General features: G+C 42.4%; 1 protein-coding gene across 2 annotated transcripts in view; it reads right to left on the bottom strand.

The window, feature by feature from the left end:
- The window catches only part of KPNA6 (karyopherin alpha 6 (importin alpha 7)), a 60,680-nt gene that overhangs the window by 7,533 nt on the left and 34,613 nt on the right, over positions 1-18,534 (bottom strand). For both annotated transcript variants that reach the window (XM_005878339.2, XM_005878340.2), the window contains exons 2-12: positions 11,786-11,919; positions 9,957-10,049; positions 9,449-9,548; positions 8,478-8,572; positions 7,646-7,777; positions 5,790-5,878; positions 5,022-5,121; positions 4,552-4,715; positions 4,062-4,140; positions 1,757-1,882; positions 1,331-1,458 (exon numbers count right to left, since the gene is read on the bottom strand). In XM_005878339.2, coding sequence (XP_005878401.1) covers positions 1,331-1,458; positions 1,757-1,882; positions 4,062-4,140; positions 4,552-4,715; positions 5,022-5,121; positions 5,790-5,878; positions 7,646-7,777; positions 8,478-8,572; positions 9,449-9,548; positions 9,957-10,049; positions 11,786-11,919 — 1,240 coding nt within the window. The remainder of the gene's footprint in view (positions 1-1,330; positions 1,459-1,756; positions 1,883-4,061; positions 4,141-4,551; positions 4,716-5,021; positions 5,122-5,789; positions 5,879-7,645; positions 7,778-8,477; positions 8,573-9,448; positions 9,549-9,956; positions 10,050-11,785; positions 11,920-18,534) is intronic.

Here is an 18,534-nt window from a genome sequence, read left to right as displayed (position 1 = left end):
GGGGGGGAAAGGGGAGTGGGAGATGCGGGAAGAGACTGGACAAAAATTGTGCACCTATGGATGAGGACAGAGGGTGGGGAGTGAGGGCGGAGGGTGGGGCGGGAACTGAGAGGAGGGGAGTTATGGGGGGAAAAAAGAGGAACAAATGTAATAATCTGAACAATAAAGATTTAATTAAAAAAAAAAGTTTGCTGTCAAACAATAACTGTTATGCTGGCAGCAGCCTCACACATCTCATGTTTACCATGTCACATCATTTTGTTTAGTATAGTAATATGTGGTACTAGAGGCCTGATGCACGAAATTTGTGCATGGTTAGGATCCTTAGGCCTGGCTGGCGATCAGGGCCGATAGGGGCCTTCTGGCTGCCAACGGGGGCCTTCCTTCGTTCCCACCGCCCCCTGGTGGTCAGCGCACGTCATAGCAAGCAACCAAACTTACAGTCTCCCAGTCGAACTCCCGAGGGGACACTTTGCATATTAGCCTTTTATATGTAGAGATAGGCTTGTAGCCTAGGAACTGTGTGCTATACCATATAGCTTAGGTATGGAGTAGGCTAGACCATCTAGGTTTGTTTAAGTGCACTCTGTGATGTTTGCACAATGGCAAAATCCCCTAATCTTACAACGTATTCTTGTCATTAAGTGGTGAATGACTGTACCGAATATATCCCCTTACTAAGGGCAAGACACTTGCCTAATTCCCACCACTCCTATTCATATTGATAATGGAAACTAAAAAAACAACAAAAAACAACAACAACAACAAAAAACAAAAAAACAAGCACACATACACAAAATACTTTCTTGTTTCTCCCAAGTATTACCCCCCAAAATGATTTCCTAAAGAAGCTGATGCGAATGAACCATAACATGGCTCTCCTTCATTTGCATGGATAACTGACAATTACATATAGTCTCTGGTGTGGAGAATGAGGTAGGAGACAGATGTCTGTATCACAGATTTCCGTTCTCCAGGAGAGAAAAGAGGTACATGGTCTATAGGTATCTATTCCAGACTCCAGTGCCACTCTAGCAGTTTATCAGTTAGAACCTATTGCAGCTGCCTAGCCAGTTCAGTGTTTGAGCGTTGATCCATGCACCAAGAGGTTGCTGGTTCCATTCCCAGCCAGGGCATATGCCCAGATTGCGGGCTTGATCCATAGTATGGGATATGTAGGAGGCAGCCAATCAATGATTCTCTCTCATCACTGATGTTTCTATCTCTCTCTCCCTTCTTCTCTGAAATCAATAAAAATATATTTAAAAAAAGAAAAGAAAGAAGGAGAGTATACATATCACTCCAGACAAGGGGGGAAAAAACATGATACCTGATCTGCTCAGGGGTTCCTCCAGATGTGGCATTGGTGATGGCCCAGGCTGCCTCTTTCCTTGTACGGAACTCTGCTTTCTGAAGAATTTCGATCAGCACAGGGAAGATGTTTGTATCTATGACAGCCTGAGAGAGGATTGGGGTGGGGATGGGGAGGAGAAAGTAAGTCACTTCAAGAAGAGAAATCAAATCCAGCCCACAAATCAGCTAAGATTGAGACCTCTTCCCTTCCTGGGAGTCTTCCTTTGTTCTTGTTATGTAGATGAGAGACTGTGGGGGAAACTGGCTTCCACTACACAGAATCTTTGACCCCAATTTCTAAAGGGGAACAAATTCTTCTAGAAGCAAATATTCTACAACCTCTCATGTCCCCATGCCTTCCCACCTGATGTACCCACCCCGACTTCCCTTCTGCTTGTTCTACCTGTATTTGAGCCCTGTTGCCAGCAGTGATATTTGAAATGGTCCAGCAAGCTTCTTTCCGAATTGACTCCTTGGGGCTGCTCAGCAAGTGGAGGAGGCAAGGGAGTGCTGAACAGTTGAGAATGACCTAGAACACCAAAAGCATAGGCAACAAAAATTAGATAAATGGACTTAATCAAAATTTAAAACTTTTATGCATCAGAAGATACCATCAATAGAGTGGACAGCTAAATCACAGAATGGGAGAAAATATATGCAAAACAAATACCTGGTAAGAATTAATATCAAGAATATATAAAGAATTTCTACAATTCAACAATGAAGAAACAAACAACTCAATTTTAAAAATGGGCATAGGATTTGAATAGACATTTCTCCAAAGAAGATATATAGATGGCCAAAAAGCAGATAAAAAGATGCCAAACATCACTAATCATTAGGAAATGCAAATCAAATCCACAATGAGATACCACTTTACACTTACTAGGATGACTACTATAAAAAACCCCCAGAAAATACAAGTGTTAAGGATATGGAAAAAACCGGAACCTGGTACTTTGAGGGTGGGAATGCAAACTGGTATGGCCACTGTGCAAAACCCTATGGTGATTCCTTAAAATATTACACGTAAAATTATCATATGATCCAATAATTCCACTTCTGGATACATATCCAAAAGAACTGAAAGCAGAAACTCAAACAGATAACTTGAACACCAATGTTCAATGCAGTATTATTCACAATAGCCAAAAGGTGAAAACAACCCAAGTGTCTATCAACAGATGCATAAAATGCATAAACAAAATGTGGTGTACGCATACAATGCAATATTATCTATAATAATAAAAGCATAATATGCTAATTAGACCAGATGTTCTTCCAGATAACCTTCCAGATGAAGCTGGGGCTGTGAGGGAAGCCCGGGTCCCAGGTGCCAGAGGGAAGTCGGTGCCGGCAGCCAGGGGAAGGAAGGCCTACTCTTGCACAAATTTCGTGCATAGGGCCTCTAGTTTACACATAAAAAAGAATGAAGGTCTGACACATGCTATAATATGAATGAACCTCAAAGACATTATGCTAAGTGAAATAAGGTGACACAAAAGAACAAATATATATGGTTCCACTTATATGAGGTACCTAGAGTAGTCAAACTCATGAAGAAAGTAGTATTGTGGCTACCAGGGGCTGGGGGGAGGAGGAAATGGGGAGTAATTATTTAATGGGTACAGACTTTCAGTTTGAAATTATGAAAAAACTGGAGGCCCAATGCAGGAAATTCATGCAAGAGTAGGCCTTCCTTCCCCTGGCTGCCGGCACTGGCTTCCCTCTGGTACCCAGGACCCGGGCTTCCCTCGCAGCCCTGACTTTGTCCAGAAGGACGTCCAGTCTAATTAGCATATTATGCTGTTATTATTATAGACTGTGAAAATGGATGGTGCCCTAACCAGTTTGGCTCAGTGGATAGAGCATCAGCCTGCGGACTGAAGGGTCCCAGGTTCGATTCCGGTCAAGGGATGTACCTTGGTTGCGGGCACATCCCCAGTAGGGAGTATGCAGGAGGCAGCTGATCGATGTTTCTCTCTCATCGATGTTTCTAACTCTATCCCTCTCCCTTCCTCTCTGTAAAAAAATCAATAAAATATATTTAAAAGAAAAAAAGAAAAGAAAATGGATGGTGATGGTGGTTGAGTAACAATGTGAATATACTTAATGACACCGAAATGTACACTTGAAAATGGTTAAACCAGTAAATTTTATGTATGAATATTTGCTCACATACGCACACATAAGAATGGCCTAGAAAATGAGTGTGGGTTTGATCACCTATAAAAAACTGTCAAGAATCCCACAGAATTATGTCAACTACTTAAGACTCAAAGAAAACCCAGGTTTCTAGCCTTTGAACAGAAGAGAACCCATTTACTGTGCCCTCCCTGTCTAGATTAACAGGAGGTAGTGTCCCTATAGGATCGTAAGGTCTAGGAAGTAGGGGTAAGGTTTTATACCTTTTAATATCTCGAAAGGACCAGGACTCAAAAACTATTAACAGTTAGCTTACAATGTCCCAGGTACTAAGTTAGATTAATTTAATGTTCCTTCAAAAGCACAGAATGAATGATAATTTGCTTCCAATTTATAGAAAAAAATGAAGGCAACCAAGCTGCCCGTGATCATATAGCAAGTGGCAGAGTTGGAAATTTTCACCCAAGCCCATGCTTTCTCTCCTAGTCTATGCTGCCTCCCATCAGCCCCAAAGTTCTTGGTAAGGAAGGGTTTTGTCCACAGGCAGCTCTCTTCTTCCTTACCTGGGTTTGGATGTCATCCCCAGTGACGATGTTACCCACAGCTCTCAGGGCAGGAGAAGCCACTTTGTAATCATTATGCCTGCAGAGGAGGGAGAACTGGTGAGTAAAAAACAGTACATAGTACTCAGTCCTGCTGACCACTAAGGCTGACAGCACTCTCCTGGCTCCAGATCTTGGGACAGGGCAGCAGTCTGAGCTTAGAAAAGATTAGGGAGCCCTAGTTGGTTTGGCTCAGTGGCTAGAGCATCGGCCTACGGACTGAAGGGTCCTGGATTTGCTTCCGGTCAAGGGCACATGCCTGGGTTGTGGGCTCAATCCCCAGTAGGGGGCATGCAGGAGGCAGCCAATTGATGATTCTCTCTCATCACTGATGTTTTTATCTCTCTTTTTCTATCCTTTCCTCTCTAAAATCAATAAAAATATATTTTTTAAAAAAAGAAAAAAGAAAAGAAAAGATTAGGGAATCTGTACCCTTTCTGAGACTACTCACATTAGAAGCTCTACCAATCTCCTGCAGACTCCAGAGTCTATGACCGCCTGGATCTTCTCATTGGGGCCATCAGACAAATAAGAAAGGGCCCAGCAAGCATCTGCCAGCAAATCTGAGTCACTGCTGAAGAGGAGGCGAGACAGCACAGGCAAACAAGGGGAGACCTGTTGGAAGCAGAGTGAGAGGGACTCAAGTTATATCAGCTCTACTACTACTAACACTGCTGTCCCCGCCTCTACAAGTAATTCTATGCCCTGGACATCCCTACAACATTAAGCCATCAGGCCTAACTTTTCACTTTCCCATCTATGCACACAAGATTACCTACTTCATTGACAATAGCCTTTTTCAGTCTCCCATAGATTGAGAGACTCATAGGAGTTCCCCAAAGACTTGAAAACTCCCACATAAAAATTCATCCACATGAAGGAACCTACTATCCCTCAGGAACCGGTAAGACACTCTCTCACCATTGCAAACTCTGGAGGTGGGTTCTTCCCTCGGCAGAGGTTTGACAGGGCCCAGACTGCATTCCGTGTCATTGTCAGTCGTGTGGATTTTGTAAGGAGCCTGAAAGAAAAAAAAAAAAAAGCCAGATCCTGAGCAATGATGTCCTTGGCATAGGGTTGTTGCCAATGGACCCCAGGAGCAAATCCAATTAGATCCCTAAGACTCTAGCAGCCTCAGTTTCTTCCTACCCATAGACCTAAGTTAATAGCCTGTTTGTGCTGGGAGGCCAACCTGCATGCCCAGAGGATTATGATATGAGATTGTGCTCTCTGAAGAACAGTTCATCCATTTATTTTGGTTTAAATGTAATGTAGCTCTACTTTAAGGGGTGGGGGAAGGGTCCAGATGACCCTTCATGGGGACTTTGACCTGCGGTTTACAACAGAGCTTTCCAATGTCCCTATGCATAAACCCATAGCAAATCAATGTATTCTGCAGAGAAGGCTAGATTTTCCAAGATGGGTTAATCCTGCCTCTCTCCCTGGCTCAAAAATAAGGCAGGTATGACCAACATAAGATTCCACGGTGCCATGAAGTGAGGAAGCCCAAAATCCACCTTGGCACAGACCAGCAGCGTAATCTTCATGCTCTTAAATGATACTTTTTACTTTGGCAATCAAAATGTACTTTTTATCTTTACTTACCATCTTGAGGTAAGTTCCCCCAAAAGAACTACCACATGGCTGCCCTACAGATGCCTCAGGTGCAGGTGATCATTAATTACTCACGTTAACAAAGGATTAAGGATGGAACAGTTCAAGACGTAATCTCGGCAAACGGAGCTGTCTCCAGCTATGTTTCCCAGTGCCCAGACTGCCTGAAAAGGGGATGATGAAACTGTCACCCACAGAGCCTAATGGTTTCTTTATACTTACAACCATAGAGTGAGTACCCACCAATAATCAGATGAAAACCATATCAAGGCCCAAGACACACTGAATAAGCTCAGGTGCCATCTCTGTTGACTCTTTTTTATTTTTAATGTAGTTTTGTTTGTTTTTTTCATCCTCACACAAGGATATATTTTTAATTGATCAAAAAAAATTTTTTTTAGAGAGGAAGGGAAAGAGAGGGAGAAACATCGATATGAGAGAGAAATATGAACTGGTTGCCTCCCCTACACACCCCAACTGGGGACTGAACCCGAAACCTAAGTATGTGCCCTGACCAGGAATCAAACCCACAACCTTTTGGCATATTGGATGATGCTCCAACCCAGCCAGGGCCCTTTTGGTGTCTTTTATGAGCACTTGCTCTATGACGGCCTTTATTATGAGGGTTCCTGGTTCAGTGGCAAAGACAGGCTGACCTCTGTACTGCAGCCAGAGAAGCCTAACCAAGACCTTTCTAGCCCCGCCCCCACAAAAGGCGAAAGTGATTGAAAAGGTGCACTCTTGTATTCTCACAGGACCTACCTTACTGTAATGGGGGGGGAAAAAATCCCAGTACCACTCTCTACTTCTAGCCAACAGCAAATATCCAGTGGAAGAAATGGAAGTTGTATCTTTATCTCTATGATCTGTAGGTACTGAGAAGTGGGTACAGGGGTATCTTTTCTCCACTACCACCTCTGATGCCAAATGTGTGGAGTTTTTCCACACCAAGTGCCCAACAAGTCAACTAAATTCTAACACTAACTCTTGGAGTTAGCGCAAACCCTACAGGTTAAAGCTCAGTCCACAACACTGCCCCCACTTTAGACACCAGGCACCACACACTAGCTATAAATTTGAGAGTTCCCACAATCCCCTTCTCAGATTCAATAATTCACTAAAGGTTCACAGAACTCAGGGAAACACTTTAGTTATTTACCAGTTTATTATAATGGCTACAACGCAGGAAGAGCTAAATGAAAGCGATGCATAGGGCAAGGTATGGGGTGAGGAGTGGGGGTGTCACAGAGCTTCCATGTCCTCTCCAGGCTTCCCATCTTCCCAGCATATTGATGTGTTCACCAATCTGGGAGCTCTCTAAATAATCGCTGTTCAAGAGTTTTTATAACCAGATCTCTAGCTCTCCTAACCTTCCTGGGAGGTTGGGGGGGGATGGGTGGGGAAGGTTTTGGGAGTTGGGGCTGAGAGTTCCCACCCTCTAATCCTATGTTTGGTCATTCTGATGACCAGCCACCCCCTTCCCCCCCAATCCTGAGATTAAGGAGCCACACCCTGAACCATCTCATTAGCATAGACTCAGGTATGTTCCAAAAGGGCTCATTATAAATAACAAAAGACACTACTATCACTCAGAAAATTCGAAGGATTTTAGGAGCTTTTTGTCAGAACTGGAGGCAAAGACCAAACATATTTTGTATTATACCACAGGTACTATCAAGAATTAAGCCAGCCTTGGCTGGTGGGTTGCTCTGTTGGGCACTGTCCAGTGCACCAACAGGTTGCCGGTTCGATTCCCACCGGGGTTTCTGGCTCAATCCCTGGTAGGGGGCATGCAAGAGGCAGCTGATTGATGTTTTGCTTTCACATAGATGTTCCTGCCGCTCCCCCCCCACCTCTCCCTCTTCAAAAAAATCAATTAAAAATATCTTTTTTTTTTTTTTTTAAAGAATTAAGCCAAATTTGAGCATTACCTGTTCCTGTACATCCTCAAAGTCCGAGTTAAGCAGCTCTATAAAAATGGGGACAGCCCCTGCTTCAATGACAATTTTGGTCTGCTGAGAGGTTCCAGAGGCAATGTTGGTTAGAGCCCAGGCAGCTTCAAACTGAAAGTGAGATTAAACCATCATTGAGAAGTCATTCCAGAGAGGGCAGCTATGCCTACCAGCTGGCTCAGGCAGTAAGCCTCTTGTTCCTGACTAATAAATAAATAAATAAATCAAAACACAGGCCTTTTCCGCTCCCCCTTTAAATGGTAGGAAGAGGTATTGGCAGTGACATAACAGAATGGGAAGCCAGGAGTGGGCCTCAATGGTCCAGGTCTAGACCTGCACTACTTCAGCACCAATTAGTCCTTTAGCAAATAATTTTTTTATTTCCCAAGGTTCACTTTCTTCATTACTGAAACCAGGATTAGCGTGTGCTGGATCTCTTAAAGTCCCTTTCAGCTGAGTTTCTAGCAAGTTCCAACAGACTGACTCACCACCCATTTCTGAGAAAAAAAATCCAGAGGCTAAATAATTTGCCTCAGGTCACACAGGTAATGTGGAAGTGAACTGGAACCTCTGATTTATAACTGAACAGTCCATCTGTTATATTCTGGTATCTTTCTTTGACATTATTTTAGAGAAGAGATCTGGGCTCTCTTATTTGAGGCTAAGACTTCTGAGCAACAAACAGATAGCTTCTCTTAAATGTTTCCTCACATTACTTGTCTGTTTCCTAAGAGATGTGTCTATAGAAATATCCCACTGCAATTTCTTTGAAGGAGGGCTTTCATCTGATACCATTCCACCCAGAGCTCACCTGTAATGTACAATTCTCATTCCTCTTCAGAAACTCCACAAACCGATCCACCACTCCTGGCGTGTTGATAACTTCATCTATTGGAGGGCTAGGCTCTGGAAGAGGGAGAAAGGAAGAAGAGGAAAAGTCAGGATAGGCTTTGGCTGATGCATCCACTGGGGTCAACTCACCATCCTTCCTAGATGCTCCTGACCATCCTTATGAGCATGCTCAAACTCCTTTTGGGTGAGGTGGTTTTCACAACAGTTGGTCATCTTTGACCTCTATGAAGCAGTTGGGATGCCAAAAAGTAAAGCCTATCCTAATTTAAGTATACTCACCTTTGGCTTATTGAACCTAGGCAAGTAAGTGACCTTACTTACCTAAGCAAGTAAGTAAGGGAGAGAAGAAAGCCCAAGGGATGAGCAACCCTAGTCTACACATTTTCCTTCTAAGACCAGCATTCCTTTATTGGGAGAGCTGCTTCATATACTGAGACAAGAAGTATTTTTACTATCAAATTTTTACTGACCATGAACAATGTGCTCGACACAGTTCTAGATACTGAGGATACAGTAGTGAACAAAACCAAAAGTCTCTGTTCTCACAGAGCTTACATCCTAGTGAGGAGAGAGATTCTGTTGATAGAAGGTAATAAATATAATGAGGAAAAAAAGAATAGGTTGGGCAAGGTAAAAAGATTAAAAATGCCAAGGGTTGGGAGAAGGCCTGTAATTTTAAATAGGATATCAGGGTAGGCTTCATCAAGAAGGTAGGATCTGATCGCAGAAGTGAGGGAGCTGTCACACAGATATGTCAAGTAGAGAGTATCAGGTAGAAGGAATAGCCAGTGCAAAGATAAAAATGTGCCTGGCTTCTCTAAACACCAAAGCAGAATGAGTGAAGGGGGGTAGGTTGATGAGGTCGGTGAGAAGAAACAAGACACTAAATCATGTAGTTGGTCTCTTTGGGGGGTGGGCCAGGCTTTGTACCTTTAGAGAGCAGTTTCCGGAATTTCTGTGTGGTTGCTAACTGCAGGTCAGAGTCATCAGAAAAGAGCATCTCTACCATCTCTCTTGTGATCACACTCTCCTAGAATATAAAACAGGTTCAAGGCTTTGCAAACCAACACTAGAGTCAGACATGAGCACATAATCCTGTGTGGCATCCTACTTTGTAAAGAGTTGAGGGCAAGAGGACAGCATAACAGACAGGCTCAGGAGAATGCGCTGGTTTAATCCATGGCTGCTTCAAGTCGGGACATTTGAAAAATAATTCCTTACTTTTGAGGCAACTGATGGCTTCCTTTTAAGTGTTTCCTAAGGTGTCTCTATCAGAGATAAATCCTTGTGGTCTCTTAAAGCTGACCAACTACAAAAGGGCCCGTGGAAGAAAGAGCTTTGCATGGTTGTGAGCAAAACTACTAGATGATGTGAACTGCCCAATTTCTGTTTTGTAGAAGCAGGTACTTCCCAGGCCTGCCCGAAGCAAGGGCCTTACCCCAGTGGTAGAGCTCACGTAGGAGTCCATGAGGAGACTATCGAACATGGCAGCTTCTTCATTAATCATCTCTACATTTCTCCGTTTAAATAGCTGCAAGTGAAGAGAAGAGATGGTGGTAAGACTATTCACTGAAACAAAAACAACAACAACAAAGAATAACCTCATGTTAAATTATGGCAAAACTGTCAAGGAAATGCTAGCATGGTTGAGAAAATGCCAAGTTTAACATACTGGCATAGAAAGATATTCAAGAGCTTTACTTTCTATTTTATCTAACTATTTTCATTTTTATAAGCAAAAAAATCTTTAAAGATTCTAATGCCCTTTGTATAAAAGGTGAAGAGTATAAAAGGCTTTGAAGGAATAATGGTAAAGCAAGAGGGTAGGCAAAAGCAGGTTAGGTGACTACATGTAGGTTTGGGCAAGGCACCAATTTAGTGGGTATGTGAAAGAGCACAAATGATGAGCTATTAATATACTCTCAGTTCTAGGGAGACTTACAAAGAATGGACCCAGGAAAAAGAAATAAGGCAGCCCAGAATAGCGGATGAACCTCTTAAAAAGTCAGGCTTGGAGCTAGGCCTTGAAGGCCAGGCCTAACACTGACTTTAGGGTAAAGAAGAGAGAAGGCAATAAATAAGGGGCTAGAACCAAAATGTTATATTGAAGACAGAAATGATGCTGTTGTTATGAAAAAAGAATAAGGGATTGATTTTCTCTTTCTTTTTTTTGTTTAAATATACTTTATTGATTTTTTACAGCGAGGAAGGGAGAGGGACAGAGAGTTAGAAACATCAATGATGAGAGAGAAACATCAAGATCAGCTGCCTCCTGACCGCCCACCACTGGAAGGGAGAGGGACAGAGAGTTAGAAACATCAATGATGAGAGAGAAACATCAAGATCAGCTGCCTCCTGCACACCGCCCACTGGGGATGTGTCTGCAACCAAAGTACATGCCCTTGACCGGAATTGAACCTGGGACCCTTGAGTCCGCAGGCAGATGCTCTATCCATTGAGCCAAACCAGTTAGGGCTGATTTTCTCTTTCTCAAAGCTTTCAACATTTCTTTACAACAAAGGAAGCTGTCAAACATGGCAGCTTAGCTACTTTCCTAAAGGAGGGTGAGAGTGCAAGGTGGAGACCAATCATGGCAGCTGGATCCTTTCTCTGAACAATATGTTTAAGAATACTCTGGGCCCTGGCCAGATAGCTCAATTGGTAAGAGTGTTGTCCCAATATGCCAAGGTTATGGGTTTGATCCCCACACATGGCACATAAGAATCAACCAATGGTACTAGTAGGTGTGGTCTAGTGGTTAGAGCACCAAAGGGTCACCCTTTAATCACGGCTAAGGTCATGTACCTGTGTTGCAGGTTTGATCCCTGGTCCCAGTTGGGGCGTGTGCAGGAGGCAACCAATTGATGTGTCTCTCTCACATCAATGTTTCTCTCTCTTTCTCCTGTTCCTTCCTTCCAATCTCTCTGAAAAAAACAAACAAAAACAATCAATGGAAAAAATATCCTTGGGAAGCCCGGCCAGCATGGCTCAGTGGATGAGTGTTGACCTACGAACCAGGAGGTCACGGTTCAATTCTGAGTCAGGGCACATGCCCAGGTTCCAGGCTTGATCCCCAGTGTGGGGCGCACAGGAGGTAGCTGATCAATGATTCTCTCTCATCATTGATATTTCTATCTCCCTCTCCCTTCCTCTCTGGAAAAAAAAAATGTAAGTGGAACAAATTGATGTTTCTCTCTCTCTCTCTCTCTCTCTAAAAACATATAAAAGAATAAATTTGAAAAATAAAGAATACTCGGGTTAACCCACTTGTTGCTCCCGCTTCTGCTTCCGAAGCTGAATGCCCTCTTCCTCTCTTCTTCGCCTCATTTCCTCAGGGTTTAGGGCATTGTTCTTATAGCTCTTCATCCGATAATTGTCTTTCCCTGGGCTTGCCATGGTCTCTAGAAGGAGAGAAAATACAAACACATTGGCAAAGGCTCTTAAGAAGACACTTCCTTTTCCCTGGGCTCCTGTCTCTACCCACCCTCCCTTACTCAGGGAGACCACAGATTCTCAAGGAAGCATAATAATCTCATTAACCACATTTGACACCTCTACCACCACCAAAACAGTTTCCTTTAATCATAATAAGCTGGTTAAATTAAGTGTAATTATAGCAATTGATATAAACATAATAGTTAAATGTGCAGGCCCTGGAGGCAGTTTGTGAGGGTTCAAATTCTGGCTCTCTGCTTCTTAACTGTGCAAACCTTCAATAAGTTGCTTTAACCTCTATGCTGTAGGATCTTAGCTTTCAAACAGGGACATAATAGTTCCTACTTCATAGAGTTGTTAGAAAAGTGCCCTGGCCGGGCAGTTCAGTTGGTTAGAGCAGTGGTTCTCAACCTTCTGGCCCTTTAAAAACAGTTCCTCATATTGTGATCCAACCATAAAATTATTTTCGTTGCTACTTCATAACTGTAATGTTGCTACTGTTATGAATCGTAATGTAAATATCTGATATGCAGGATGGTCTTAGGCGACCCCTGTGAAAGGGTTGTTCGACCGCCAAAGGGGTCTCGACCCACAGGTTGAGAACCGCTGGGTTAGAGTGTCGGCCCATATGCCAAGGTTGTGAGTTTGATTCCCGGTCAGGATACATACAAGAATCAACCAATGAATTCATAAATAAACAGAACAAAAAATTGACGTTGCTTTCTCTCTCTCAAATCAAAAAAAGAGAGAGAAAAATTAAATAGGTTAATACATGTGAAGTACTTCTTAGAACATAATATGGTAAATGCTCATAAGCTATGATCACCTCCATGATGAGGAAGTTATATGACTTGCCCAATAAACTCAAATATATTTAACCTAGCCAAATGAAATAATTATAGTACATACAAATTCAGTGGAATACCATGTACTGTTTAAAAAGGACCCAATTTTAAAATGAATCTGTAATATTTGATACATACAAAAGGAAACAATGTTGTTACCAAACAAAATAATACAGTGAGAATCTGTAAACCCACCACCAAATCTAAGAACTAGAATATTATTAATATGCCTGGGCAATGGCTGGGTAGCTCAGTTGGTTAGAGTGTCATCCCGATATGCCGAGGTTGCAAAAGACAACTCTCTAACCAACTGAGCCACACAGGCCAGGGCTCACCTTTTTTATGGAGCTGTATTTCATTCCTTTTTCTTGTTACATTATTTCACTGCATAAATGTATCATAATTTAACCATTTTTATTATGCTGGTCTTCCACTCCCAACCCCCACCCCCATTTTATTCTATTACAAACTTTTTGGAAAGTTGTTGAGCTTAAGTGGTAGATATAAGTTTTCTGAAATTCTTTTTTTGCTTGGAAGCTAAAATTTTATCATTGGCAACAAATACTGACTTCTTTTTTTTTCTTTTTAAATCCTCACCTAAGGATATCTTCCACTGATTTTTAGAGAGAGTGGAAGAGAGAGGGAAAGACTGAGAGAAATATCGATGTAAGAGAAACACATCAATTGGTTGCCTCTTGCACACACCCCACCCAGGGCCCAGGCCAGGAAGGAGTCTGCAACCAAGGTATGTGCCCTTGACCAGAATCGAACCCGGGACCCTTTAGTCCGCAGACTGACGCTCTATCCACTGAGCCAAATTGGCTGGAGCCTGACTTACTTCTTGCATTTTAAGAAAATGTCTGCCCAATACCTAAGTGTGAATAATGAGTTTTTATGTCAGTCATTCTTTCAAGTAAAAACAGTGTTGTTTTAAACATGTCTAGTTTAGCCCTAGCTGGTTTGGCTCAGTGGATAGAGCATCAGCCTGCGGACCAAAGGGCCTTAGGTTCGATTCCGGTCAAGGGCACGTGCCGGGTTGCGGGCTTGGTCCAACGTGCAGGAGGCAGGCAATCAATGCTTCCCTCTCATCACTGATGTTTCTATCTCTCTCTTCCTCTCCCTTCCTCTCTGAAATCAATAAAAAAATATTTTTTAAAAAGTCTAGTTTAGCCCTAACCGGTTTGGCTCAGTGGATAGAAGCGTCGGTCTGCAGACTGAAGGGTCCCAGGTTTGATTCCGGTCAAGGGCATGTACCTTGGTTGCGGGCACATCCCCAGTAGAGTGTGTGCAGGAGGCAGCTGATCGATGTTTCTCTCTCATCGATGTTTCTAACTCTCTATCCCTCTCCCTTCCTCTCTGTAAAAAAATCAATAAAATATATTAAAAAAATCTAGTTTAAGGGTAAAAGAAACTAAGGAGAAAATAAACAAATGGGACTACACCAAAATAAAAAGCTTCTGCACAGCAAAAGAACCCATCAAAAAAACAAAAAGGGAGCCCACTGTATGGGAGAATATATTTGGCAATGATATATCTGATAAAGGGTTAATATCCAAAATATATAAAGAACTCATATAACTTAACAAAAGGAAGATAAACAATCCAATTAAAAAATGGGCAAAGGACCAAAATAGGTATTTCTCCAAAGTGAATATACAGATGGCCAAGAGACATATGAGAAAATGCTTAACGTCACTGATCATCAGAGATGCAAATTAAAATGACACTGAGGTATCATCTCACACCTATCAGAATGGTGGTGAGGATGTGGAGAAAAGGGAACCCTAGTACACTGCTGATGGGAATGCAGACTGGTGCAGCCATTATGAAAACAGTAATGGAGTTTCCTCAAAAAAAAAAAAAAGTAAATATGGAACTGCCATTTATCCTAGTGATCCTACTTCTAGGAATATATCCTAAGAAACTCAAACAATCAGAAAGAATATATGCACCCCTATGTTCATAGCAGCATAATTTACAATAGCTAAGATCTGGAAACAGCCCAAGTGCCCATCAGTAGGAGTGGATAAAAAAACTGTGGTACATTTACACCCTGGAATAGTATGCAGCAGTAAAAAAGAATCTCTTACCCTTGGAGACAGCATAGAGGGACCTGGAGAGTATCATGCTAAGTGAAATAAGTCAGTCAGAGAAAGATAAATATCACATGCTCAGGTTGTGGGCTCCATCCCCAGTAGGGGGCCTGCAGGAGGCAGCCAACCAATGATTCCCTCTCATCACTGATACTTCTATCTCCCTCTCCTTTCCTCTCTGAAATCAATAAAAATATATTTTAAAAAAACAAACAAACAACCCAGGTATCCACCAACAGATAAATGAATAAACAAAATGTGACATATACATAAAATGGAATATTATTCAGCCATAAAAATGAAGGTCTGACATATGCTACAAATATAGTATGCTAATTGAAAGAAATCAGACACAAAAAGACAAACATATGATTCCACTTATATGAGGTAATTAGAGTAGTCAAACTCATAAAGACAGAAAATAGATTAGAGATTATCAGATACTTGGGGAGGGGGATATGGGGAATTATTGCCAATTGGGTTGAGTTTCTGTTTGGGGTAATGAAAAGTTTGGAAATAGTGGGGATGGTGGTACAACATTGTAGATGTAATTAATGCTACTTAATTGTATACTTCAAAATGGTTAAAATGGTTAATTTTGTTATATTTTACCACACACAAATTTTTTTTAAGATTGTAGCATACCTCCTACAATTAAATCTGACATGGAATCTCTGTTCTATGTTTTCTTAGATTCTGTACATGTATTTATCTATTTGCATTCATTCATCACAGGGCCAATTAAACTAACTATACGTTCTTATTTTCTATATTCTTGATATTCTGGTATTTGGGAGCCTTACAGACTCAGGGAGAGACTGCCCCTCTCAGGCCTACTAATTCCTAAAGATAACTTGCCTAAGAGCTTAACTTTGATATGCAAACTAACCAATCAAAAGCCATATCTCCTCTATCTAGCTTGTAGGTAGACCCCAGGAGGAAATATTCCATGGCCATGTAGTAGGCAACCAGAGACTACTCCTATAGACCAAAGCCCTCCAGAATAACTCAAACTAGCTTAACCCTAAACTGTTTACTCTGCCCTGCCTTCACTTTCCCTTGAGAACCCTAATAAAGGCTGTTGCCTTAACCTTCCACTGGCTCCTGTCCCTTCTGCCTCTCCACCATCTTGGTGTTTTCCTCTGTGACACTGTGTGGCATAAAGTGACACCCTCTCTGAGACCACTGAGTATAATACACGTCTTCATTCCAAGACTTGTTCTTGCCTCCTCCTGTGGCGGGAGTGACTTTATCATACTTTACCCAATATTTTAAAAACAATCTCAATATTTTTTTTTAAATTAAATCTTTATTGTTCAGGTTACATTTGTTCCTCTTTTTTGCCCCCCCATAACTCCCCTCCTCCCAGTTCCCGCCCCACCCTCCGCCCTCACTCCCCACCCACTGTCCTCATCCATAGGTGCACGATTTTTGTCCAGTCTCTTCCCGCATCTCCCATTCCCCTTTCCCCGCCAAGAATAGTCAGTCCATTCCCTTTCTATGTCCCTGATTCATTATAATCACCAGTTCATTCTGTACATCAGATTATTTATTCACTTGGTTCTTAGATTCACTTGTTGATAGATGCATGTTTGTTGTTCACAATTTGTATCTTTACCTTTTTCTTCTTCCTCTTCTTAAAGGATACCTTTCAGCATTTCGTATAATACTGGTTTAGTGGTGATGAACTCCTTTAGCTTTTCCTTATCTGTGAAGCTCTTTATCTGACCTTCAATTCTGAATGATAGCTTTGCTGGATAAAGTAATCTTGGTTGTAGGTTCTTGGTATTCATCACTTTGAATATTTCTTGCCATTCCCTTCTGGCCTGCCAAGTTTCTGTTGAGAAATCAGCTGACAGTCGTATGGGTATTCCCTTGTAGGTAATTGAGTCTCTTTCTCTTGCTGCTTTTAAGATTCTCTCTTTGTCTTTTGCTCTTGGCATTTTAATTATGATGTGTCTTGGTGTGGTCCTCTTTGGATTCCTTTTGTTTGGGGTTCTCTGCGCTTCTTGGACCTGTAAGTCCATTTCTTTCACCAGGTGGGGGAAGTTTTCTGCCATTATTTCTTCAAATAGGTTTTCAATATCTTGCTGTCTCTCATCTTCTGGCACCCCTATTATTCTGATGTTGGTACGCTTGAAGCTGTCCCAGAGGCTCCTTACACTATCTTCGTATTTTCGGATTCTTTTTTCATTTTGCTTTTCCGGTTGGGTGTTTTTTGCTTCTTCGCATTTCAAATCTTTGACTTGATTCTTGCGCTCCTCTGGTCTGCTATTGGGTGTCTGTATAATATTCTTTATTTCAGTCCGTGTATGCTTAATTTCTAGTTGGTTCTTTATCATAGCATCGAGGGTCTCATTAGTTTTCGTGACTCTCTCCTCAAGTTTATTGACAGCTTCTAGCACATTTTTGCAAGCCCTCAAAATTGCGATTTTTAGCTCTATATCCTCCATTTCTGTCATGTTTTTTTGTCTCCGCATTTTTTATGCTTTCTTGGTGCACCCCCTAGTGGTCTTTGTGCGCAGTCTTGTTCTAGTTGAGCCTTGATTGTTGTAGTTAATACTAGAGGGATTTGACCACCAGGCCGACTGGCTGTGTGAATCAGCTGTGTCTGCCGCGGAAAACTTCTGTCCTCTGGGGAGGTGCTAATCTAGCCTTTGCCTGAGGCGATCTGGCAAATGGCTCTGCGCAGGGCTTGGGCGGGGCGGGCTCAACAGGGCGGGCGGGCGGAGGGAGCGGTTATGGCCCCTCTCAGTCCCGTTCCCAGAGGCTCTGCTTCTCAGAACCCCCGGAACCGCTGCAAACCTCGGAGGGAAAGCTGCCTTCCAACTGATGCCAGACACTCCCGCTTCTCCCGTTTGGGTCCGAGTCCCCAGCGATTCGCCCGTATCTGGAGCTCAGAGTCTGAGACTCCCCCCTGACCGAAAACGACAACCGCGCTCTCAGCCACCAGCCCGCTTTGCGCGCGCACCTCCGCACCTGAGTTTTTTCCACACTGCGCCTCCTCTGAGCCTCGGTGTGCTGTTATTTTTCCTTCTAGTTGAAGAGTCTCTCCTCAGCCAGCCTTCCTGTGGTTCTGGGTGATGTCCGTTCCGTCTTTTAGTTGTATTTTTGAAGTGGTTGTTTGCGGCAGCAGTCTCCGGTGTTTACCTATGCCGCCATCTTGGTCTCTCCAATCTCAATATTTTAAAGATTGAAAAAGTGAAGCTGATTGTGTCAAAGTACGAGTAGAGGAATCCTTACTAAGTAGGTTACCCTTTTATAAATATTTCCCATTCTACAAATTTCTAATCTGAAGCAGATACTAAAAGTACTGCAAAAGGGATGAAAAACAAGTTTTATAGGCACACAGAAAGAAAAAACTAACTCTAATATAATATTGCCCTCTTTCTGGTGTGGGTGGGGTGACTGTGATTAGAGTTTAAAAAGAAATCTCCTGGCCCAGACAGAGTGGCTCAGTAGTTGAACATCGGCTTATGAACCCGGAGATCATGGTTCGATTTCTGGTCAAGGGCACATGCCCAGGTTGTAGGCTTGATCCCCAGTGTGAGGCGTGCAGGAGGCAGATGATCAATTATTCTCTTCCATCATTGATGCTTCTCTCTCTTTCTCCCTCTCCCTTCCTCTCTGAAATCAATAAAAA

Source organism: Myotis brandtii, unplaced genomic scaffold, assembly GCF_000412655.1.
Source record: "Myotis brandtii unplaced genomic scaffold, ASM41265v1 scaffold555, whole genome shotgun sequence".
Taxonomy (NCBI): domain Eukaryota; kingdom Metazoa; phylum Chordata; class Mammalia; order Chiroptera; family Vespertilionidae; genus Myotis; species Myotis brandtii.
The sequence above is the reverse complement of the archived record's forward strand: the minus strand, read 5'-3'. Positions and strand labels throughout refer to the sequence as shown.